Here is a 25284-nt window from a genome sequence, read left to right as displayed (position 1 = left end):
ACACACAGAGGCTGGCTTGTGAGATAGAAGAATCCATCGTGTCCATCACAGAGATGCCAGCTCTCTCTGCATCAGTCTGTATGTGTAATGCATTCCTCATAAAAATACCAAGAGACTTTATGGGGGGATGTGGGAGGATTGCACAAACTGATTCTAAAGTCCAGATTTTCAAAAGCAAGCAATGGCCAGGAAGTTACTGAGAAGCTAATAAAAGGAGACTCGCCCTACCCTACGGTCACACATGTTATGGAGCTGCAGTAATGGAGCTGCAGAAGCAGACCGCTTCTGGTGGCCGAAGAGATGTGGGAACATTACTGGGGAAGTAGTGACTTTGAACACAGACACAAGCCTGCCAGGAACTTGGTGTGTGGCAAAGAGGGCATCCCTACTTGGGGAAGGAGATGATGGGGTGGCCCTCTCAAGAAACAGAGTTGCCCCTTGGCTCACATGTTGTACCAAAATAAACTTAAGGTGGAACAGTTTGTTGTCAAATGATCTTTTATGGAAATATTTTCCTTTGTAGTTCTTAAGTAGCTGGGCATTCCTCCAAACACAGCACTGTTGATGTCGCCTATGATGTCATGAGGGTGGCAGCCGTCAGCATTGCAAGCCACAGCAGGATCACTTTAATGGTTCCAGAGAGTGAGTTCTCTGGCTAACGTGTTGATACCCTCATCAAAAGTGACAGTTCCACTGTGCTTTATGTGTTTCTGCTTCTTTCTGTCTCTTGGGGGGTTCCTTGAGGGTTTTGATAATCAGGGCAGAGGCAAAAGGTACCATTTCAATCCAGGCCTGTCTGTACTGTGTTTGTTTTAAATTTTAAGTAGGCTCCAACCCCAACCTGGGCTCAAACTCACAACTCTTGAGATCAAGACTTGGGTGCTTAACCAGCTGAGCCACCCAGGTAGTCTGGGGCCTGTCTGCTCTAAAGGATTAGTTTCACTGTAATCCTCAAACCCTTTCCATCACTGGTTGCCTTGGTGATGTCATCACTAACCTTTTTTTTTTTTTTTTTTTAAATCACTAAACTTTTTTGGAGACAGTCCCAGGGGGCCAATCTTGGGGGCCAGGGCAGACATGGCACCGACTTCCTCACCAGTGCACCTCAGATGTAAGACTTTGATCTCATTGGGGTCAAACTTGGTGCATGGCAAAATGCATCATAAAATCAAAAGATTTGAGGTAGAAAAAAAAAGTTCTACTCGTTCGAAGATGGGCAGATTTCGTCAAATTGACAAGATAGAGACTAACAGAAATTGGACAAAGAATCTGGACTGTTCAAAAAAGAATATAGAGAGGCGCCTGGCTGGCTCAGTGAGTTAAGGCTGTGCCTTCGGCTCAGGTCATGATCTCAGGGTCTGGGATCGAGCCCCATGTTGGGCTCTCTGCTCGGTGGGGAGTCTGCTTCCCCCTTTCTCTCTGCCTGCCTCTATGCCTACTTGTGATCTCTGTCTGTCAAATAAATAAACAAAATCTTTTTTTTTAAAGATTTTTTTTTTTAGAGATTTTATTTATTTATTTGTCAGCGAGAGAGAGAGAGAGAGAGAGAGAGAGAGAGCACAGGCAGGCAGAGTGGCAGCAGAGGCAGAGGGAGAAGCAGGCTCCCTGCTGAGCAAGGAGCCCGATGTGGGACTCGATCCCAGGATGCTGGGATCATGACCTGAGCTGAAGGCAGCTGCTTAACCAACTGAGCCACCCAGGTGTCCCAATAAACAAAATCTTAAAAAAAAAAAAGGGGGAGAGAATATTGAAATGGCACTTTAAAGGGTGCCTGGCTGGCTCATTTGGATCTCAACTGGGTCTCGGGGTCATGAGATTGAGGCGCACGTCGGGCTCTGCACTGAGTGTGGAGCCTGCTTAGGATTCTCCCTCTCTCTCTCTAAGGAAAAAAAAGTAACCCGGGTATATTGCGTTGTAGGTTAAATCAACCATGGTAGCGCTGTGTATACCATTAAGGAGCCATTTCCAAGATGCATTGTTAAATCACAATGTAACGTAGAATATAGAGTACTTGGACTGCCTTTGGGTGCGGTGCTGCCCTGGGAAGGGCAACTGATGGCCTAGAGCAGAGCAGAGCAGAGGAGGAGGGCAAGAGGAAAACTTTCACCCTCCTGTGTATTTTAAGTCTTGTACTGCTATATACATTACCTAGTTGAAAAATAAACAAAATGTAAAAATAACTTCTCTGCCCTCTCTGTGTGGCTGTCATGTTCAGCCCTGCTGCCTCCCCTGACCACCAGGCTCTTTCGCCCCAAACAGCTTATTAACTGGCTCCCCAGGATGCCTCAGAGGCATCTCACTGATGGTGACTCCGACCTCACTCTGACCCCTTTCCTCCCAAATCCTGTCAGCCCAGCTAACCCAGCCAAAGGGCCCTGGTTCCTACAGTGCTCTTCTAGATTCAGTCCTTCAACATGCTCTCCCTGCCACTGGGCCCTCCCTAGGCCTGCAGGAAACCTTTTGCCTGAAAAGTCTGCTCACATTGCCATCCTAGGTAAAATTTGCCGACAGAGCTTTGTTATGCTTGGATTTCAATCCTGATTCAGTCTTGACTTGGGGGAAGCAGGATCTGGCCCTGACTCACCTGCTCACTTCCTCCTTGTGCTGGCCTGGCTGCCTGTGTACTGAATTCATCCCTGCTCCAGGACTTGAGCTCCTAATTCCTCCGCCTGGAATGCCATCCACTGGCTGGTGAGGTGCCATCCAGCCCTGTCTCGGCCTATCCCTGCTCCTCCTCATTCTCTCCCTGCTCCCCCTCTTCCAGCTGGGCACTCCTAGATCAGCATTTCCGCACTCAGAAATCCCTTGTTCTTTACTTGCTGTCCTCCCTAGCATCAAACTCCTTGTAAGTAGGAGTCTTAACTACTTTACTTGACAGTTAATCCTTTGACTCTAAATGGTGCTGGCATTTAGTTAGGTGCTCAGTATATTTTGAATGGATTGACTTTTTTGACTTGTTTCCCATTTATTCATCCATCCATTCATTCATGACGTGTTCTGGGCTGCAGCTGTAATCCAGGAAGTGTATTGTGGATGCAGCAGAAAGCAAGCTGGATGTTGTCCCTGGCTCCAGGAGTCTCAGGTGCCACACCCTGCAGCACGTGAAATGTGGACAGTGATTTCTAGGGTGGCTGTCCAAACTTGATCAGGAGCTGGTGGGCACCTTCCGTGGTAAAACTCAGTGCTCAGCGCAAACCACTGTTCTTTTGCACATCACTGCTGGGTCAGTCTGCCTCCTGCTCCCCCTTGCTCTCTACAGGCTGGGCTGGTATCCTAATTGATACCGATTTGCTCATTGTGGGGCTTGAACTCATGACCCTGAGATCAAGACCTGAGCTGAGATCAAGAGATGGACACAGACTGAGCCACCCAGACGCTGCTATGATTGATACAGATGGATATGACAGCACTTTTTCATGTTTTTACTTTGCAGAGGGATGTTTGCTGGGGGATTGAAGGAGATGGAGCAGGAAGAGGTGCTGATCCACGGTGTGTCCTACAATGCCATGTGCCAAATCCTGCATTTCATTTATACCTCTGAGCTGGAGCTCAGCCTGAGCAATGTCCAGGAGACGCTGGTCGCCGCCTGCCAGCTGCAGGTGAGGCTGCCCTCGCTCCAGCAAAGCAGACCCCACCCCAGGGGGTGATCCCCAGGTGTCTGCCGGACAGTGGCGTGAGGGGGATCATCAGGTGAGGATACCAGGCAGCAAAGGAGACTGCAGGTAGGGCAGAGGCTCGCAGGTGGTGCACGGCTCAGCCAGCCCTGGGCACCGAACCATAGCTGCTCCAAACACCTCCAGGCCCAGGCTCCTTTGCCCTCTGCCCTTCTGCTGGTTCCTTTCCTTCTGCCTGGGTCTCCCCGCCCCGGAGAAGATCCCACATGTAAACATGTAGGCCAACCCTGAGGCAGGTGTGTGATGTCCCTCGGTGTCAGATGAAGCCGAGCTGCCCCCACAGCTGCCCAGGCCTTTTCTGCTCATCCACCCCACTTGGCCTCTCCAGTTTCTTTGAAACTACTTTTCGTTTTTGTCATTGAATTTTGAATACTTGTTTTCCTACAGAACTCAGAAAGTTTTCTGAGGCTTTGACAGCGTGACTTACGTTTTGGAAGGCTGTGTGACCTCGGTGGCGTTGGTGCAGTCACGCAAGGGCTGGGCTTGCACGTGCCTTTGCTTTCAGGAGCCGTTGTCAGATGGTCTCATCTGGCTGAAGAGATGTCTCATCTTATATTTGTTGAAAATGAAAGTGAAATGCTATGCTGAATTCATTATCCTGACCTTTTTTCAGGTCAGAACACGTTTGGGGCCATCAGCAAAAACTCAAGTCAGGAAAGCCAAGCTGTTCAGGGGTGTCTGGAGCCCTCACACTGCGGCGGGGCCCCAACAGTTCCCTGCGCCGTCTCTCTCAGATGGGGGGTGGGGGACACTTGGCCTTTGCTTGCTGGGCTGGTTTGACCCTGGCTTGCCATATGCAATGAGTAGATGAACTTGAGCCAGTGCTCCTGAGCACGTTAGCACTTCTGAGGCCATTGTGGGGGCAGCACGGGATGTAGAGCCTCTGCTTTACCTCGAGCAGCTCAGCTTTTGGGGGTTTTATTTTTAACATAGTGGGCTTCTATGCAGTGTGTTTAAAGCAAGTCTTACTTGGTATAACAGTTCCAAGTCCATAGGCCCACCATGGTCATGTTTGTTCATGTAGCCAGTGACCATGTGCTCCCCTTGTACTGTGCCTGGCCCTAGCTCAGGATCACACTGTTCCTGGTGTCCCCAGAGACCTGGATCTGAATCCCGGCAAGACTGTCACCACAGGGTAACTCCCAGAAAGGGCTCCTTCCAGGCCTCTCATGGGGCTCCTGCACTGGGCAGGCCTGGGGTGATTCCTCTGTAAGCTTTCCTAGCAGAGGACACCCCTGTTGTGACAGTGAGGATGGGAAAGAGAGGGTGACACGGCCCCTGGGTTCTTCAGAAGGTGCTTCTCATGCCCACTGAGGGCTCTTTGCTCACACTTCTCCCCAGAACCTCGTCAGTGTCCTAGCCCACGACAGATCAGAAGTAGTATTTTAGGAAGAAGAGGCAAAGCAGAAGTGCCGGGCAAGAGAGAAAATGGGTAGTTGAGTGAAGACTTCCAAGACCTAACAGAGCCCTACGGGGACATTCCATCTGGGTCAGACACATGCCTGGCACTTCGCAGGTTTCCATTCAGCTCTTGGCTAATGACCTGGAAAGCACGGAGTGTTTTTGAAATGAGAAAAAATATAAAGATAAGATTTTACACATTTATGGTTAAGCGTCACATACCAGCAGAATTACTTTATGTGTACCAGTTAATTTGTCGATGATGAGTGAAGTATTCCCTTTTTTTTTTTTTAAGATTTTATTTATTTATTTGACAGAGAGAGACCACAAGTAGATGGAGAGGCAGGCAGAGAGAGAGAGAGGGAAGCAGGATCTCCGCCGAGCAGAGAACCCGATGCGGGACTCGATCCCAGGACCCCGAGACCATGACCCGAGCCGAAGGCAGCGGCTCAACCCACTGAGCCACCCAGGCGCCCCAGTATTCCCACTTTTAGAGCAATTTCAAAATCCTCTTTTCCTACAACTTAGCAAAGCCTGGGCAGCTTCCCTAGAGCCCTCCTCTCTGTGTCCTTCACCCGGCCCTGCTCTGATTGTCTCAGCACTGTTCCTTCTTGCCCTCCTTTCAACCCACCAGTTCTGCATGATTGGAAAAGGACAGGTTTCGGCCACCCGGGGCCCCTGTGCTAACCAGAGTCGTGCAGGCCTCTCCCCAGGCAGGATGGCTTCTAGCCTTTCAAGAACTGAGTGGGATTCACAGGAAGGGTGCTGGGTGAGCATCTGAAATGGCCTGCTGGCAATTCCTAGCTCCTGGGGGGTTCAGGGCCCTGCTACTGGGATGGGGGTGGGTTCCCTGGGGCTGCAGCTTGGGCTGAGCCCGCAGTTGTTGGTGGGGGGCGGGGGAGAAGAGAGCTGGATGACTTGTAGACAGCCTGGGGTCCCAGGTGCCTTCCAGAGCAGGGGTGGCTGATGTGGTGGCTGCTGAGCTGCCTCTTGATTCTCTGGAGATTCACTACTTTTTTTTTTTTTTTTAAAGATTTTATTTATTTGTCAGAGAGAGAGAGAGCGAGCGAGCACAGGCAGACAGAGTGGCAGGCAGAGGGAGAAGCAGGCTCCCCACAGAACAAGGAGCCTGATGTGGGACTCGATCCCAGGACCCTGGGATCATGACCTGAGCCGAAGGCAGCGGCTTAACCAACTGAGCCACCCAGGTGTCCCTGGAGATTCACTACTTTTGATATGAAAGGGTCTGCTCTGTGCCAGATAGTTCCTGGGTACAGTCTCATTTCCAATTTATTCCTCCCCACTTATAGAGGAGGAAACCGAGGCTCAGAGCAGTTAAGAACGTGCCACAGATCTCTTCCAAGCCTGGATTTAGACCCAGTCAGTCTGCAGTGAGCCCCAGTCGCCTCTAGAGCTGGGGGAGAACAGCAGCGCCACATCTCCACTTCAGGAAAGGTTGGGGGGAGCATTGGGGGGCCAGCTGTAGCCAATGGCTGTTACGCTCTGTCTCCCTCACCCAGACACTGTTCCCAGCCCAGGCTTGAACGGGGCTTGTTCTCTTTACAGATCCCAGAGATCATCCATTTCTGCTGTGATTTCCTCATGTCCTGGGTGGATGAAGAGAACATCCTTGATGTCTACCGGCTGGCGGAGCTGTTTGACTTGAGCCGTCTGACTGAGCAGCTGGACACCTACATCCTCAAAAACTTTGTGGCCTTCTCTCGGACTGACAAGTACCGCCAGCTTCCCCTGGAGAAGGTCTACTCCCTCCTTAGCAGCAACCGCCTGGAGGTCTCCTGCGAGACCGAGGTGTACGAGGGCGCCCTGCTCTACCATTACACCCTGGAGCAGGTGCAGGCCGACCAGATCTCACTGCACGAGCCCCCCAAGCTCCTGGAGACAGTGCGCTTTCCCCTGATGGAAGCTGAGGTCCTCCAGCGGCTGCACGACAAGCTGGACCCCAGCCCGCTGAGGGACACGGTGGCCAGCGCACTCATGTACCACCGCAACGAGAGCCTGCAGCCCAGCCTGCAGGGCCCTCAGACAGAGTTGCGCTCGGACTTCCAGTGCGTCGTGGGGTTCGGGGGCATTCACTCCACACCGTCCACTGTCCTCAGCGACCAGGCCAAGTACCTGAACCCCCTGCTGGGAGAGTGGAAGCATTTCACCGCCTCCCTGGCCCCCCGCATGTCCAACCAGGGCATCGCAGTGCTCAACAACTTTGTGTACCTGATCGGAGGGGACAACAATGTCCAGGGCTTCCGCGCCGAGTCCCGGTGCTGGAGGTAGGCGAGGTGCTCAGCTGAGGTTTGGTCTGTGGGTGATGCTGTCGTGCGGGAGTTACGGGATCTGCGGGCTCAGAGGCTGCTTGTCAGGGGGGCTTTTGCGAGGGCTGAGGCACTAGCCTTATAAATTAATCTGTGGCTTGCTGGGGTGCACCGCCTTATAAAGTCCAGGTTAATTTGGAGAGTTCGGCCGTGATGAGGCAAGGAAGAAGGCACCAGGCGTGCTTGTTTTCACTCTTGTCTTCTTCTCAAAGCCACTCATTGTGGGTCACACACCCGGCTGTCTTGTGGGGGAGAGGCTAGGTTGTGAATGACTGTGCACTTGGACCGGCTGGACAGGGATTGGCCTCGGAAGTAGGGGACTGAGTTGCCAGGAGCACTGGGCAGGGCAGCTGCTCCTTGTGTCTTGCCCTCTCCAGCTTTGACATGTCTCATCCCAGGTTCCCTTTGCCCGTCAGCTGTGCTCCCCTCTCTTAACCACAGCCCCTGGTGGAGAGTGGCTTCCTGTCCTCCCTCCCTCTTTTGTAGTATAGAGTCCTCAGCCCAGGGGACCGAAAAAGCCAACAGGCATCAATGAGCCTCATGTGAGATTTCATTACCCCTGCCTGCCCTGGCGCCCGTGGTGTTGGTGGGCTCGGGGTCCCCCGAGGTCTTCTGAGCAGGCAGTTTCCCAAGAGCGAGAGGTGTGATGTACTATGTATGTTTTTTCTATATGTTAGGTCTTTATACACAGTTCATCGTTCATAGCTTCCAAAACCCTTGGAATTTCCTAAGAGGAGAGCACTGATTCTGTCTTTTGCTGTTAAGAGAGTTATTGTGAGAATGGCACCTCCAAGCGCCTTCCCTAGGAACTACACTCTGCATTTTAGCATCAAGCGGCCAGAACTTTGAACTTTGTGACTCTGGAAGCCCCTGAGTGTGAGGGGTTGCTGGTCCCCAAGAGAACCAACCCTGCCCCTTAGAAGGTTGGAATTTTAGTCATGCCCTTGGACATTGGGGAGAGGAAAATGGCCTGTCGTTGAATCAGTTGCCAATGGCCAGTGATTTAATCAAGTGTGCCTATGTAGCGAAGCCTTCATAAAAACCCAAAAAGAGAGGGTTGGGAGAGCTTCGGGGTTGGCGACCACCCAGTCTGGAGGTGCTGGGAAAGTGACACACCGTCCTGGAGCGGGTGTGGAAGCTCCCTGCCCTTTCCCCAGACCTTGCTCTTTGTATCTCTTTCTATCTGGCTGTTCTGATTTATATCTTTTTATAATAAATGGGTAATCTAGTAAGTGTAATGTTTCTCTGAGTTCTGTGAGCTGCTCTGGCAGATTAATGAAACCCAAGAAAGGGGGTTTTGAGAATCTCTGATTTATGGCCAGTTGGCCAGAGGTACAACCTGGTGCTTAAGATTGGCATTGTGGGCTGGAGGGGGTTACTGGAGCCTCCCGTTGGTAGCTGGTAGGTCAGAAGCGTAGATAACAGGCTGGGCTTGTGACTAGTGTCTGAAATGGGAACAGTGGGGTAGGGCGGTACCAGCCTGTGGAGTGAGCCATCGTACTGTGGGATCTGATGCACCTCCAGGTAGGTAGCGTTGGGATTGAGTTGAATTGTAGGACACTTAGTCGGCATCCAGAGGATTGCTTATCGGTGTGGAGAAAATGTCATGCTCCCCGTCCCAACACACACATTGGAATTGAGTGCAGGAACCCAAAAGGGGGTTTTGTGGACTATCCTGGTCTGTAGGATGCTTCCGGCTCTGTCAGTCTATTGAGCTGTAGGATGCTTCCGGCTCTGTCACTCTATTGAGCTATCCATTTTTGGGGGCAGAACAGAGGAATCAGGGTAGATCCCCACAGCCTCAGCTACCATTAGGTGTCCAGGGCCCCTCCACTGTACTTTGGTTTGATTTTGTGGGATTTGATGTGTGTGGGAAGTCTCCATCTTTTGCAAGCTGAAAGAAAGCTGGCACTGCAGAGAGAGAGAGTGCCAGCTGCTTCCATGGCTGTGAGTTAGGTACTGACCAAGTTCACATTCATGTTTCCTTCTTTGGAGATGGGGGTGGGGTCTGGCCTGTCCTTGCCTCTTGGAAGTGAGCATGAGGTGACTGTGAGGAGAGAGCCCCAGCCCCTTCTGCCTTCTGGGCTCCAGGAAGCAATCACCTCTGTTAAACTGAAGAGACCCAAAGCTTGGCAGCTCAACTGCAGTTAAACACAGGACAGGCTGAGTTCAGAAAGGAGGAAACAATATGTTCATTTTCTCCCTAACCAAATACCCTCCACAGTGGGTGTGGCAGCACCAGGTTCAGCCTTCCCTCGAAAAGCTTCGAAGCTGCTTTTTTAGGGGCCTGTTTCCGTGTTGGGAAGGCCAAGGCCAGACCTCCCTGCTGCGAGCAACCCACAGACCTGCAAAACAGACCTCTCCAGGGTGTTGTGGTCACCAGTTCTTATCATACAGTGGGGTGGTTGTGTGCCCACAGGGAGGCCGTGGGGCTTTCCCACAGCGGGGGCTGCTGCCTGCCCTTGGTCTGCCCTTTTACTGACTTGCTATCAGTTTCACTCAAGACCGGTGTAAATTTCCCAAGCCAAACTCTGGAAAATGCTAGTATCAGCAGCGATGTTTGATAACCACAGCCTCAAACTCCAGTGACAAGGTTGGGTCATCGTGGCAGGTGGGGTGGGTGAGACCTGCCTGGCAGGGGAGGCACCATGAAGGGGTTGGGGTGCCATGTCTGCCTGGGTGGTGGCAGGACCCTGGGGTCTGTCACTTCTACAGGGTGGGAGTTCCATCAGTCTCCTCGTAGACTTCTAAAACTGCTGGATGGATATTAATTGGAATGGTGTAAGAGTCTGGTTCTCTCCTTTCTCCCATTCCTTAGTTTATGAGCCTTAGATCTACAGACTCTCGGAATACAAGAAGACAAAATTTGCAATTAGGGCTTGCACTTGGGGTGCTAGAGACTTCTCAGGTTATGTCAGAGCATTGGTATCCAGGACCTGCATGTAAGAAGTCAGCTGTCTTGGAGCAAATTGTATTGTACTCCCCGCTACTTTTCAAAGTCTACGTTACTCCACTTTGCTCTTGTGAAAGACCTACATTAGTGCCTGTTTTCGCTAACCAGTAGAATTCCAAAGAGAATTTTCGCTTTTACAAAAAGAAGATTAAAAGCGAAGATAGTGTTCAGCATTGGTTTTTCAGCAAGCCTGTACAGAGGCAGCATGCACCCTTGAGCGAGAGTGGGCCCTCCAGGCGCCTTCCCTGGAAACTATAGTCAGCCTCTCAGCATCAAGTGGCCGGCGCTTTGAACTCTGTGAGCATTTGTGCTTTGTCTCCGTTTCTTTTGTGCCTCCATTAGCAAGCAGTGACCTAAGGTATCAGAAAGGCCCTAAGAACGGTTATTTTTTGGGTCTGGAAACACTTTCATTTTTTTCCCATGTGAATTAATTGTATTTGCTTTGTTTTATGCCATTTCAGCTTTTGAAAGGTTCCCAAGGAATACCCTACTTTCAGATGGGGGGATCTGCGCTGACTGTCCACCTCACCCATGGTCTGTTGGACCCTTCTTAAAATAGCAACTTGTTTTCTCCCTCAGGCATTTCTGTGGCTATTCATATTTCAAAATATATTTTAAAAATTTCCTTGATTATAATGGATATTGTTAATAGGCATGGGAATGCTTAAGTTGTGGAAACACAGAAGAAAAATGGTCTGCCCGATTTAACAAAGACCTCAGAGCGTTTCTTTTTGACTCTAGCTTGCACTTCTGAGTTTGCAATAGGGCGATTCAAAATCTGCCTTAAAGTGACTAAAACTGTTTATATCTTTATATAGCTCCTTTTTGTTAAAAAAACATTACTTGAGGATTTATTCCAACAAAGTAGAAAATCCAATAAAACGGAAAATGTGGAATATAGGACACAGTGGAGAGATAAGAAGTGAGCACAACTGCGGTTGCGTCTAAATTATTGATGTATAGTGTGTGTATGTGTAGTGTGTTCTGTGTGTGTGTGTGTCTGAAACCACAAAGCCATATGAATGCATCCAAGGAAGCTGTGAGGGCAGGAGACCAGAAGGAAGCAAGCGGAAGCATCTGGTGGGTATTATCTCACTCTGGTGGAAGATGCTGACTTGCACTTGACCAGAAATAGGGTTGGGGGAGACATGGACATGAATGAGTGTCGTGCACAGGAAAGGCAGTGGGAAGCGCCCATCCCAGTCACTTGGCAGGGCCTCCGTGAGTGCTGAGCCCCTGGAATGGCCTTGCTGCCTGTCTCTAGCTAGACCTTGGACTGGCTCGCCCCGGGCCCTTCCTGGTCTCTCTGTGAGAGAGCTCTGCCCTCCCAGCCCCTGCTGTCCAGTGGATCATGACTTCTGGGTAGATCACCCTCTCTGTACCTCTACAGTTGAAAGAAGCGTGCTTGTGCGGAGTTTCCCTTCGGGTTCCCTGCCTGATCCACATTGGGTGGCCAGCGATGACTGAATGATTGCACTGTTGGTAATTTTTGTTTAATTCTTTGAGCAGACAGTGCGCTATCTGCCCCGAGCTACAGTGAGGACTAGGAATACAGACTTGAACCAGTCCTTTACAAACTCCCTTCCGGTGTGACAAGGACCCTTTTCATGTGCATTGTCCTTTCTGAGTCCTTGTGAAGCTTTCATAGGCAGGCGGCATCCTCCCGTCCGCCAGGCGCAGAAACTAAATGAATGCTGGAGCGGGGAGAACTGATGCCTGCACGCACCCGGCTGGACCGGGGCAGACCAGCTCCCAAACCCGGGTCTCTGTGACCCGTGCGCATGTGCTTTCTCTCCTGTTTGCCCCAGCCGTTGAGGTGTTCTGTTTCCTGCCATTCCTCCCTGGCAGGGAGGAGCTGGCTGAAAGGCGCAGGCAGGCAGGAGGAGCCGCAGAGCACATCTCACTCGTGCTTTGGGGCAAAGGTTGAAATCCGTCTGTCCGCCAACCTTATGTGGCACCGACCAAAGAAAACTGTTCCTTCTCTAATGAGCCATTGAAGTTCAGCTCATCCCCTTGGAGTTGGTCTTTCCGTGGAGAAACAAAAACCACTTATCTGAAAGCAGCTATAATTATGCATGAGCTCTTGAGGAAGGAGACTCCAGAAGCAGGCACTCAGAACTGGTACCAGAGTGGACGACCAGGGGAAAAGGGCCAGACTCAGTTTGGTGGGGAGAGTGGACTCTCGGGCTCGGGCTCACAGGGTCCTGGTCACTTAAGGCTCTGTAATCCTCCGTATTCACCCAAATAGCATACCTGCCTGCATGTCCCGCAAAGTGCCAGGCCTGGGGCATGGAGTGGGGCAGGGCTGAGTGCCGGCAAGGCAGGTGTAGATTGGCCTGTGAAGGGCCTCAGCTGCTAGGCTAGGTGAGGATTTTGGTATGAGTGGGGGCTTGCTGGTGAGCGTGGGATCGGGTGAGCAGAGGGAGTACGGGCTTCCGTTCGGACTGGTGAGCAGCCAGCTGGAGAGGGCTAGGAGGCCTTTGCCGTGTGGGTCCAGCATGCCCGAGGACAAAGTGAGGGGTGATGTGGATCTCCCAGGAAGGCTGGGCTGAGTATGCAAATGGGCTGAGTATGCCTGGGCTGAGTATGCAAATGAAGGCCTTCAAAGGCTCCTGAAGGGCAGAGGACTCTCAGGGCTGTGGGAGGGGGTAGTTGCACAAAGGAGCTCGGAATGAAGCTGCTGCTTGGGGATATGACTTTTTGCAAAGGATGATGAAGAAAGAAGACGGGCTCCTGGCCATGCCTTCCAGGCTCTGTGCTAGAGACACACCCATGTTCAGGCATGTAGTGGCCTGCTGGTGTGGTTGTAGATGGGCATGTGCTGGTGTGTTGGGGCAGCTGGGGGGTGGCGGGTTCAGGGTACAGTGGTAGAACAGAAGGTGTGGGCCTGCTGGGCAAACTTTCTGGCCTATCAGTGATGCACTGCCCTCGTGTTCCCTCAAAAGGTATGACCCAAGGCACAACCGCTGGTTCCAGATCCAGTCGCTGCAGCAGGAACACGCCGACCTGTGTGTGTGTGTGGTGGGCAGGTACATCTATGCGGTGGCGGGCCGCGACTACCATAATGATCTGAGTGCCGTGGAGCGTTACGATCCCGCCACCAACTCCTGGGCTTACGTGGCTCCGCTCAAGAGGGAGGTAAGGAAACCCCTCCCAGAGGGGCCTTTTCCTGCCCTCTTTCCTTCTAGGGTGTGCAGAGAGAGTGGATGGCCAAGCTGGGGAACCAGAACTAGTGGGTACCTCCAAAGACTCTGCATTGTGATTGGGTCAGGGGACCCCTGGAGTTCATACAGCCTCCTGGGGAGAACCTCACCAAGTGCACACCAGATCCCGTTCCCGGAATTTCATCCCCATCTTGGTCTCGCCACCTTGATCCCAGGAAGCTGCTTTATTTTTTCTTTTCTTAAAGATTTTATTTGAGGGCTCTTGGGTGGCTCAGTGGGTTAATAAGCCTCTGCCTTCGGCTTAGGTCATGATCTCGGGGTCCTGGAATCGAACCCCACATCTCTCTGCTCTCTGCTCAGAGGGGAGCCTGCTTCCTCCTCTCTCTCATTCTGACTGGCTCTCTGTCTACTTGTGATCTCTGTCAAAGAAATAAATAAAATCTTTAAAAAAAAAAAAAAGATTTTATTTGAGAAAGAATCTGAAGCAGACTCCTTGATCGTGGAGCCCGACATGGGGCTGGATCCTATGACTGCGAGATCAGGACCTGAGCTGAGACCAAGAGCTGGAAGTTCTACTGCCTGAGCCACCCAGGCGCCCCCCCCACCCGACCCCTCAAGGAAACTACTTTAATCCTGCAGTTCAAATGTCGACAAAAACCTTCCCCTTGTCTATCTCTCAGCATAGTTGAGCTGGTCTGAAGTGTGTTCAAAGATGTTGTTAGAGAGGGCATGGGAGTCTCCAACTCCAAAGGCTTCCTGGAGGGTGGGGCCTTTTAAAAGGCCAAAACACCACTTTAGAGTTGTATTTCACATTTGTTTGCTTGTTTTTAAAGATCATGTGTATCCAGGGGTATCCCTGGGCACTCTAGAGGCAGAGGATGGCATGGGGACACGTGGGGCAGTTGTCCAGGCTCTGCCGCAAGATCTCCTGCCCCCCCCCCTTTTTTTAAGAGTTTATTTATTTATTTGACAGACGGAGATCACAGGTAGGCAGAGAGGCATGCAGGGTTGGGGGGGGGGGAAGTAGGCTCCCTGCTGAGCAGAGAGCCCGATGCAGGGCTCCATCCCAGCATCCCAGGATCATGACCTGAGCTGAAGGCAGAGGCTTTAACCCACTGAGCCACCCAGGCGCCCCGATCTCCTACCTTTCTGAACCTCTTTCCACACCTCCTCTTACCTCTGTCCCCTCTCCAATCCCCCCAAGGCTGTAGTCTTTGACCTCAGGGGGCTGAGGTCTCCCTGATGGGTCCAGCTCTTCTCCATGGCCCACAAGGGCTCCGAGGCTGGGGGTTTCCTCCCAGGCAGGGAAAGCTGGCCTGCTCCTTGCTCCTCCACTTCCCTGGGGAAGGAAGTGCCTCTAGTGGGGTACTCCTTCCCCTCATTCTGGAGAAAGGAAGAGATTTTGCATGGGAAAGATCAGGGGGTCCTTGAGACCTGATGGACCCCTGAATTCTCTTCTGGAAAGGAATGAGTAGGAATGGAGGCTGTTGGGCTCCAGGGGTTCTTTGTCTGGAAAGTGCAGTTCTCCGATGTGGCCACAGAGGGGCAGCCTCGGTGTTCAACCAGGTTCTCCCCGTCAATGTTACTTCTTTCTTACCATTTATTTGTTCAGCTACTATTTATTAAGCACCTACCATATACAAATCCCTGGGGATCCAGTGGTGTTAAAAGATGAGAAAAGTACCCCTCCAGACCATGGTGTTCACAGCCTAATAGAGAGACCACTCTTTTTTTTTTTTTTTTTAAGATTTTATTTATTTATCTGACAGAAAAAGACACGTTAAGAGAGGGAACACAAGCAGGGGGAGCAGCAGAGGGAGAGGGAGAAGCAGAGTCCCCGCTGAGCAGGGAGCCAGACACAGGGCTTGATCCCAGGACTCCAGGATCACAACGTGAGCCGAAGGCAGACACTTAATGAGTGAGCCACCCAGGCGCCCCAGAGAGACCACTCTTAACCACTAAACAAATCAGTTTATTAGTAATTAGTAATTGCTAATTGTGCTAAGTGTGGTGAAGGAAATCGAGAGGCCTAAGTTCAGCATTGTCCCGGGACGGGGGTCTGGCAGGACTAATCTGAAAAGACTGGGATGGGGGCATCTGAAGAGATGTTGATTAGACCAAGGTCTAACGGAAGCAGCTGCTGGGAAAGGGAAGGAGTTCCCAGGTCAGGAGGGGGCATTCCCAATCTGAGAAAGAGGGATGGCATGAGGAGGCACTGTGAAGAGACAAGGATAGAGAAGAGCAGCTCCTGAGCCACTGGGTGGTCCAGGTGGGGGCGACAGTGGCTTGTTTTAGGGTAGAGGCTGTGGGGAAGGAGAGAGCTGGGCAGGTTCAAGGCATAGTTTGGAGGTAAACTGACCAGACTTGCTGACGGATCAGATGGTAGAGAATGAAAGGGGAGAGATCATGGAAGACGCCCAGGCTCCGGGTTTGAGCACGTGGGTGGATGGCTAAGCTGCCGACCAAGAGGACAGATAGGTTTGGGAATGAAAAAGAAAAGGAAGGGTTCCCTATATTATTATTATTTTTTTAAATTTTTATTTATTTATTTGACAGATAGAAATCACAAGTAGGCAGAGAGGCAGGCAGAGAGAGGAGGAAGCAGACTCCCCGCAGAGCAGAGAGCCCGATGTGGGGCTCGATCCCAGGACCCTGAGATCATGACCCGAGCCGAAGGCAGAGGCCTCAACCCGCTGAGCCACCCAGGCGCCCCGGAAGGGTTCCCTATAGATCATGATAAATATTCCAGTGGGAAATGTCAGTTTGACATTAAAAGTCAAGCTCAGGGGAGTAGTCAGCCAGGAGATAGCAATGATGGTATGCTGGCCATGGGAGCAGTTGTGATCAGCGCAGAGGAACAGGGACGAGAAGAGGGTTGTGGGGGCATCCAGGGAGGGAAAACTGCCAGAGAGCAGGGAGGTTTTCTCCTGTGAGCAGAGGGGGCCCACGGGTCCTGGAGAAGGGAGGTGTGTAGCCCATGTTGCTGTCCTAGAACCCATAGTCAGACATAGCAAATGACTGAGGGAAAAGTGTCACACAGTCTTATCCATTTGTCACATTCTCTTACCTATTTCTTAGGGACCCACGTAATGCCGAGTCCCACCAGTGTGGCATTGCTGACGTGCCCCCAACAGACCATGAACTCCCTGTCCCAGCACCAGGTGGAGTGCTGCCTTCCTGTGGTCCAGGGGAGAAAAGTGGGACCTCTGCAGGGAACTCTTCTCACTTAAAAACCTCCCCAGAGAACTCACACTTCTGGGAAGATAGAGTAGATGTATTCCTCCTAATTCTTGCTAAGTACAACTCAAAACTCTGGACATAAACATAAAAAAAAAAAAACAACAAAAAACCCTTAAGCCTCAGAATGGTTGAGAGAAGGCAGTCCATACAGTTATGTGTTCCCTGGATTTCCTTTTTGCCTCATATATCTCAGACTTACAAGTGAAGAGGTTCATAGGCAGTAGCACCAATGGGAAGCAAACTTCAGTGAACGTATAAAAACTGAAATCCTCACTGTGGTCTCTCACGTGGACTCACACTGGCTTGTGCTCTCTCTCTCTCTCACTCTCTCAAATAAATCTTTATTTGACAGAGAGACAGCGAGAGAGGGAACACAAGCAGGGGGAGGGGGAGAGGGAGAAGCAGGCTTCCCGAAGAGCAGAGAGCCTGATGCAGGGCTTGATCCCAGGACTCTGGGATCATGGGATCATGACCTGAGCCTAAGGCTCCATGACCTAAGGCAGACACTTAACGACTGAGCCACTCAGGCGCCCCTAAATAAAATTTAAAAAAATTTTAAATTTAAAAAAATTTTTAAAAATAAAAAATATAAAGGAATAAAGTGGGAAGAATCAGTCTACCTGATTTCAAGACTTAACTACATGGCTGCAGTAGTCACGACTGTGGTGTTGGCAAAGGGCTAGGCGTGGATCAGTGCAGCAGCAAGGAGAACCCGCAGATAGGCCCACCTGATTTTTGACAAAGGTGCAAAAGCAAATGAATGGAGAAAAGATAACTTTTCAACAAATTATATGAGAGCAGTTGGAATCTGTAAGCAAAGAAGAGGAACATTGACCAAGTCTCATACTTTATAAAAAATTAACTCAAAGTGGTTTATGGGCTTAGGTGTAAAACGTAAATCTATATAGTACTTAGGGGGAAAAAAGAAGAAAGTCTTTGGGATCTAGGACTGGGCAACAAGTACTTAGATTTGACCCTCAAAGCATGAGTCATAAAAAGAAAAATCGATAGGGGTGCCTGGGTGGCTCAGTGGGTTAAGCCTCTGCCTTCGGCTCAGGTCATGAATCCAGGGTTCTGGGATCAAGCCCCGCATCGGGCTCTCTGCACGGCAGGGAGCCTGCTTCCTCCCCTCTCTCTCTCTGCCTGCCTCTCTGCCTACTTGTGATCTCTGTCTGTCAAATAAATAAATAGATAAATCTTTAAAAAAAAAAAAAGTAAGAAAAATCAATAAATGGGACTTGTCATCAGAACTCTGGAGGGGGGATATCAGATGGCAAATAAGCACGAGAAGATGTTCGATGTCATTAGCCATTAGAGAAGCCCAAATGCGACCCACAGTGAGAAGCCCACCTGTTAGAATGGCTAAAATAAAAACTAGTGGCACAGCCAGTGCTGGCCGGACCGCAGAGCTGATGGGACTATAAAATGGCATGGCTACACTGGGAAAGAATTTCACAATGTCTTTAAATAGTTAACTTCCGGGCTGCCTGGATGGCTCAGTGGGTTAAAGCTTCTGCCTTTGGCTTAGGTCATGATCCCAGGGTCCTGGGATTGAACTCTGCATAGGGCTCTCTGCTCAGCAAGGAGCCTGCTTCCCCCTCTCACTCTGCCTGCCTCTCTGCCTGCTTGTGATTTATGTCAAGTAAATAAATAAAATCTTTAAAAAAAAAAATTTAACTTCCAACTACCATGCAACCCAGCAGTTGCCATCCTGGGCGTTTATCCCAGAAAAATGAAAACTCTGTACACAAACAGCCAGAAAGTGGAAACAAATCCAATGTCCTTCAGCAGGTGAACGGCTAAGCAAACTGTAGCAGATACGCAGTGTGGAATTCTACTCAGCAATAAAAACGAACTATGGACACATATGAGCAAGTCTAGATGAACCTGAGGTAGCACAGAAAGCCTATTTCAAAAGGTTATGTGCTGTGTGATTCCATTCATATGAACACTCTTGAAATGACAGAATTATAGAAATGGAGAAACAGATTGGTGATGGACAGGGATTAAAGAGGGGACTGGGTCAGGGGGATGTGGGTGTGATTACAAACAGGCAACAGGAGGGATCCTAGTGGAGATGGAAGTGTCCTGTGTCCTGACTGGGTCAGCGTCAGCATCCTGGCTGTGCTACTGTGCTGGATGTGTACTGCCTGTTACTGGGGAGCCTGGGTAAAAAGTACATGGCTTCTGTATTTTCTTACAACTATGTGAACTACACTTTCTTCAAAATGACAAATTTGATTAAAAACAAACAAACCCAAGGGATGCCTGGGTGGTTCAGTTGGTTAAGCGTCTGCTTTTGACTTAGGTCATGATCCCGGGGTCCTGGGATTAAGTCCCGTTTCAGGCTCCCTGCTCAGTGGGGAACCTGATTTTCCTCTGCTTGTGCACTCTCTCTCTCAATCTGTGTCAAGTAAATAAATAAAATCTTAATGAAAAAAAAAAAAAAAGAACCCAAACTACCAAAACTTCCCCATGTCCCCACCATTGATAAGAGAAGACCCAGGCCTTGGTTTATGTCCTGCCCACTGCTCTGTCCCCTGTCCACCTCTCCAGCCCTCTGCTGTATCACCACACAGCCTCAGGGTAGTGGCTGCCTCTGAAACACAAACCTTGGAGCCTCCATGCCCCATGGGGCTCCTCTGCCCCCAAAACACACAATGCTCTGTCTTGGGGGCAACGGGCCCAGCATGAAGGCCTTGCTCGGGGTGGGTTGAGCAAGTGGGTATGAGAGAGGAGGTCCTGGATGCCATAGGAACCGGTGTGAAGGATCAGGGTGGCTGGACAGGGAGGGGATCCCCTCCCAGGATGCACGCGCAGGTCTGAGGACCAAAATCAAAAGCAGGGTGGTGGATTTTCTTCTTTCACACATAACCATCACTAAAATGGCATTGTTCTTTGTGTTCCATTTTGCATCTCATTTTCTTCCTCACCATATGGTTAGATATTATTTGTGAACGATTTTGAAAGTGGGGTCAGCAGGCCTGGAGAACTGGCTGGTCATTGGGAGTGGGGGAGGGGTGGAGGCCACTGAGGGCAGGTCAGGTATTCTCGGAAGTGCGGTCTCCTCTGGTGACTGGCTCTAACAGCTGGGCTTTGATTGCTTTGAGCACCCCCCCCACCCCTGCCCCATGCAGATGTCTCCTTGAGGGGTGAGGGAAGGACAAAGATTCTGTTCTTCCCCTTGTAGAAGCTCAGAGTCACCTCTGGGTCCCTAGACTTGTCCCCTATTGGGGTAAAGTCAGGGTGGGTGACTCAGACCAAATCAGGGAGGGTTCTCAGCAGGATGTGAGGTGGAAGTTGGGGACACCACAAGGGATGGGGTTTGAGTGAGGGCCCCTGGCTGCCTTCTGTCACGGCCCTCTTGCCCCTTCCCACACACTCCTGGTTCTCTTGGTGGCAGGTGTATGCCCATGCGGGCGCCACGCTGGAGGGGAAGATGTACGTCACGTGCGGCCGCAGGGGGGACGACTACCTGAAGGAGACGCACTGCTATGACCCTGACAGCAACACCTGGCACAGCCTGGCTGATGGGCCCGTGCGGCGGGCCTGGCACGGCATGGCCACGCTCCTGGACAAGTTGTACGTGATCGGGGGCAGCAACAATGATGCCGGCTACCGGAGGGATGTGCACCAGGTGAGCAGAGCTGGGCCGCCCACGCACGTGCTCTTCCCATCCCTTCCAGTTGTTTCAGATGCAGGGTGAATTGCAATGTGTATGCCGCCTTAGTAAATAGGCTTTATTTTTTATAGCAGCTCTAGGTTCCCAGCAAAGTTGAACAGAAGGTGCAGAGACTTGCCATGTGCCCCCTTCCCTGCACACGTGTCTCCCCTACGATCATCATCCCCCCACCAGTGGGGCATTCGTTCCAACCCATGAACCCACCGTGACACGTTCTACCCCATGCCCGTAGTTTAAGGGTTCACTCTTGGGTGGTGTACATTCTCTGGGTTTGGACCAATGACATGTATCCACCAGTATAGTATCAGACAGGGTACTTTCATTTGTTTTCATTATTAAAAACATTAACTATAAAGTTAGTATGACTGCATTGCAGATCCTTTGAATAGTTCCAGTTTAATATTCAGTTTCCATAGCCACTGCCCACTTCAGTGGCCATGCAGAATTCTGTCACTTTTTTTTTTTTCCCAAAGATCCCATTTATTTATTTGACAGACAGAGAGATCACAAGTAGGAAGAGGCAGGAGAGAGAGAGGAGGAAGCAGGCTCCCCACTGAACAGAGAGCCCGATGTAGGGCTCGATCCCAGGACCCTGAGATCATGACCCGAGCCGAAGGCAGAGGCTTAACCCGCTGAGCCACCCAGGCGCCCCGAATTCTGTCACTTTGATGTGTCATTTGGTTTGGTCCAAGTAACAAAAGTTATGCTCTGTAGTGCATTTCAGGCATTTTGGATTGTTTTCTTAGGTGAGAGCTCTGCTTCTCAAAGTGTGGTCCCAGACCAGCAGCACCTGCATCCCTGGGAACATGTTAGAAATGCAGGTTCTTGGGTCCCACCCCAGACCCACTGAATTGGAACCTGTAGGGCCGGGATTCAGCCATCTGTTTTAACAGGCCCCGAGTGGTGAGAACCCTTGGGCTCTCGTGGGTCGCTTTCCTATTGCTTCCATGACAAATCACCACCAACTTAATAACTTGAACAATATAAGTGTATTCTTAAAACAGTTTGTAGGTCCTAAGTCTGATGTGGTCTCGCTTGGCTAAAATCCAGGTGTCCTCAGGGCATCTGTCCTTTTTGGGGCCCTACGGGAGAATCTGACTCCTTGTTCACTCAGGTTATCAGAATTCAGTTCCCTGCCTATGTGGCGCTAAGGTCCCTGTTTCTTTGCTGGCTGTCGGGTAAAGGCCCTTCTTGGCTTCTTGAGGCCTCTGCATTCCTGGCATGGGGCTGCTTCGTCCTCAGCCAGCAACGGCAAGTTGTCCTTCTGACTTCTCTTCCCTCCTGGTAGACTTTCCCCCTCTGCTTTCAGGGACTTGTGCAATTAGATGGGCCCACCCGGCAAGTCCAGAATCACCTTCCCACCTTGAGGTCCATACCCCAAAGCATGTCTACAGAGTCCCTTCTGCCATGTAAAGTAACACAGGGTTTAGAGATCTAGGGCATGGACTTCTCTGGGGGGTCATTTTTCTGCTGACCACAGATGGAGAACCAAAGGTGCTTATTAAGCCAAAAAGATAAGATTTTTTGTGGCTCTTAAAGCTACTGTCAAACAGCTTTCCCAGATTATCAGAGAAACGCGCAGACAGGTGGCTTTCTTACGTAGTTATCAGCAATGGGTCTTGTTTTTCTTCCCCCAGTGACTGCTAGTTGTCAGGGACAAATTTAACCTGTCTTTCACATTTCTTGGATTACAAGTAGGTGGAACATTTTCCCATGTATTTGTTTACTGTTCAGGGGACGTTTGGAGATGTGAGAATGTTGGTGGTCATCACTAGTCAGCGAGTTAACTCCTTCCATATTTTATCTGCACTTCCCCCTGGAGTTGGGTGTTGTGAGGGAGTTAGCTGGGGTCTGTGCCTTTGGTCAAGCAGTGAGCAGTGAGCAGTGTCATGGAGGGAAGAGAACCCCAGACCTTAGAGAAGAACAGCGTGCCCGCGGGGAGGTGTGGCACATCTGGGGCTGCCGGCTGGCTGAGGGCCTGGAGGCAAGACAGAGGTCAGCCTGGCCGGGAGACAGGACATTTTGATGCTGGCCCCAGAGGAGCCAGGTCTGCACACAGCCTGGCTGTGTCCCTTAGCCTTGGTCTGAATCCAGGGCCTGGCTGAGAGTGCTGCCCTGCCCGGCTGGTCCAGGGCAGCCTGGCAGACCCGTCCCAGCAGGTGCCCCGCTTTACTCTGACCTTGGCTCTGCAGGTGGCCTGCTACAGCTGCACGTCTGGGCAGTGGTCATCTGTCTGCCCGCTCCCAGCCGGGCACGGCGAGCCTGGCATTGCTGTGCTGGACACCAGGATCTATGTGTTGGGTGGCCGCTCGCACAACCGGGGCAGCCGCATGGGCTACGTGCACATCTACGACGTGGACAAGGACTGCTGGGAGGAGGGGCCGCAGCTCGACAACTCCATCTCGGGCCTGGCAGCCTGCGTACTCACCCTGCCTCGCTCCCTGCTCCTCGAGCCACCTCGTGGGACCCCCGACCGCAGCCAAGCCGACCCGGACTTTGCCTCCGAGGTGATGAGCGTGTCTGACTGGGAGGAGTTTGACAACTCAAGTGAGGACTAGGGCTCCCGCACCTGGTGTCCGAAGGGAAGGTGGCAGGAGCTCCGAGAGCAGCAGGGCCCCCCCAGCGGCCCCTCCTGCTGGCTCCACGTGCTTGCTGGCTCCTGCCACCCATCCTTCCCGCCGGTCTACAGCGGTTATTTGCGGAGCTCTGCAGATCTATGGCTGTGATCGCCCTACCGTGGGAATGCTTGCGGAGGGCTCTGGTTCTCTGGAGAGTTTACCGAGCCCGCTCCTCCTCAGCTTGGACGGGGCATGGCGTCACCAGCTGTCTTGGATGTCCCCAATGCCTGGTTCTACTCCCTCCTGGGCTGAGAGGGCACCCTTCTCCAAAGGGACCTGGGGACTGGCCCTGTGGGTGAGGCGGCCGAGGCACACCGTACCGCCTTCCGTGGGCAGGGAGGGGATGGAGTGAGCCGGTCGCTTGCCTAGCATTCAGAGGCTTGAGCTACTGCAAGCTCCCAAGACCTGGAAAGGGAATGGAGATACATAGAGTTGCCCAAGACTGGTTCTAGTAATAAAAAGATCTCCTACAGCTGGGCTTTTCTGACCCCATGTTGTTGATAAATGAAATAAATCATCTTACAAAAGGTGTGAATTGTGTTCCTGTGGCTGCAGCCTCACCATCCGTTCACAGCCGGTGCAAGGCTGTCATCTGCGGGTGCCTGTGGCCTTCCGGGCCCAGAGCTGCTGAGTGGCAGTGGCAGGACAGGAGCCCCCATCTGACGGGAAAGCACGGTACCCACCCCCCCCCCCCCCCCCCCCCCCCGCCAGCTAGCCAGGCTGTTACTGGGAAACCTGGAAACCCGCCCTGGTCTGCTGAGATGTGGTCACCCAGCCTGCTGGAACACCACCTCTGGTGAGGTGCTCTTCTCTGAACCTCAGTCCAGCTTGGTGAGCAATCTCATGGCCCTGAGTAAAGCCCAGCCCCAAGCCTGGGGAGGGAGACCCACTCACCATAGGCTCTTCCCTGCTTGCTGGATCTGAGTGTGGCAGGGGTGGGAAGGGGAGCTGCATTTCCTATAGGTTCGCTAGCTGAGTTCTTAGCATGTGGTCTCAAGGGTCGTGGTGGCACAGCAGATGGCAACCTCTGGGGCCACCCTCGAGTGGGCTGGGCCTCCAGCACCTCCCTTGCTTCTGCGCAGCTGACCTTCCACCTGAATCCCCTCCCCTCCTCCTGCCACGGCCTCTGCTCTTGCGAACTCCCACCGGCAGGGGGCAACCTGCAGAGGAACCGTCACTTCCCCAGTCTCCTGGGCAGAGCTCGAGGACACCGGCATCTTCTTTCTGTGCCCCAGAGCCTGTGGAAGCTGGCACTCTGTCGTGGATGGAGGAGAGCAGAGGGACAGTGTGTGCTGCTTGATGGGAGGAAGAGGTAGGGCCCAGATGCCCTAAAGACAGTGGGAGTTGCTGCCTGCCCCTCAGGGCCATGTGTATGATCTTCCTGTCTCTCAGGGATCGGCTACCCCTCAAGAATAGGCGCCCACTCCCTAACCCCTATGTGACATCGTGCATTTCTAGCTTGGGTGGCAATCCCAGGGCTGAGCCTAGTGGGTCACTTCCAGCAGGACAGAGTAGCCACATTCTTCAGTGTCCTCTCCCCTGCTCGGGGGCTCACAGCACCTGAGGCCAGGGCAGCAGTTCTTGCAGACCCCAGAGTCCCTGGGAAGGAGAAGCACCAGAGACGGCCACTCCCCTGCAGTGTGCCCCAGGCTTGCTGGTGTCATGCCCTCCACCCGCAGCCTTCGGGGTGCGGCCACAGCTTTGTAAGAGTTCTGCTCTGGAAGGTGGGGAAGAAGGGTCTGTGAGGTCCTGTGGAGCATGGGGTGGGCTAGACACGAGCCCTGAAAGGAGTCCCGCCACTGTCCAGCCAGCCTGGAGGCCTTCATGGCTTCCCCTCCCAACACCTGTCTGGGACCTGGGCAACCTGGGCTCTCCAGCCTGCAGGCTCTCAGAGAGGCCCCGCCTCATGCCTTCACTCAGCTGGGCGCTCGTTCCTTTCTGCCTGAGAATCCTCACCCTCTCAAGGCCCCCTGGGGAAGCCATCGTGGCGGGAACCAGTCGGCCCAGGCTCCACACCCCCATGGGGCATATGTGTGGTTGTTGGTCATCTGTGGGCGACCTCCACAGTGGTCCTCCACCTGTGTCCCATCATAGCCACCTCCCAGGTGATGGGAAGTTCAGGGGTGAATGCAGAGCCCATGTCGGTCCCACTGTGGATATTGAGTGAGATGAGGCTGGGGACAGGCCTGCGAGCCGTTGGGGGCAGCCAGATGTGATTAGAAGGG

General features: G+C 52.0%; 1 protein-coding gene across 3 annotated transcripts in view; it reads left to right on the top strand.

Annotated features, from left to right (window-relative positions):
• The window catches only part of KLHL22 (kelch like family member 22), a 36832-nt gene extending 13244 nt beyond the window's left edge, over window positions 1-23588 (top strand). For all 3 annotated transcript variants that reach the window (XM_047697731.1, XM_047697733.1, XM_047697732.1), the window contains exons 3-7: window positions 3434-3599; window positions 6642-7360; window positions 13301-13493; window positions 20163-20396; window positions 22634-23588. In XM_047697731.1, the coding sequence (XP_047553687.1) occupies window positions 3434-3599; window positions 6642-7360; window positions 13301-13493; window positions 20163-20396; window positions 22634-22999 (1678 nt within the window). In that variant the 3' untranslated portion in view covers window positions 23000-23588. The remainder of the gene's footprint in view (window positions 1-3433; window positions 3600-6641; window positions 7361-13300; window positions 13494-20162; window positions 20397-22633) is intronic.
• The last annotated feature ends 1696 nt before the right edge of the window (window positions 23589-25284 follow it).

Source organism: Lutra lutra, chromosome 12 (assembly GCF_902655055.1).
Source record: "Lutra lutra chromosome 12, mLutLut1.2, whole genome shotgun sequence".
Classification (NCBI taxonomy): domain Eukaryota; kingdom Metazoa; phylum Chordata; class Mammalia; order Carnivora; family Mustelidae; genus Lutra; species Lutra lutra.
The sequence above is the reverse complement of the archived record's forward strand: the minus strand, read 5'-3'. Positions and strand labels throughout refer to the sequence as shown.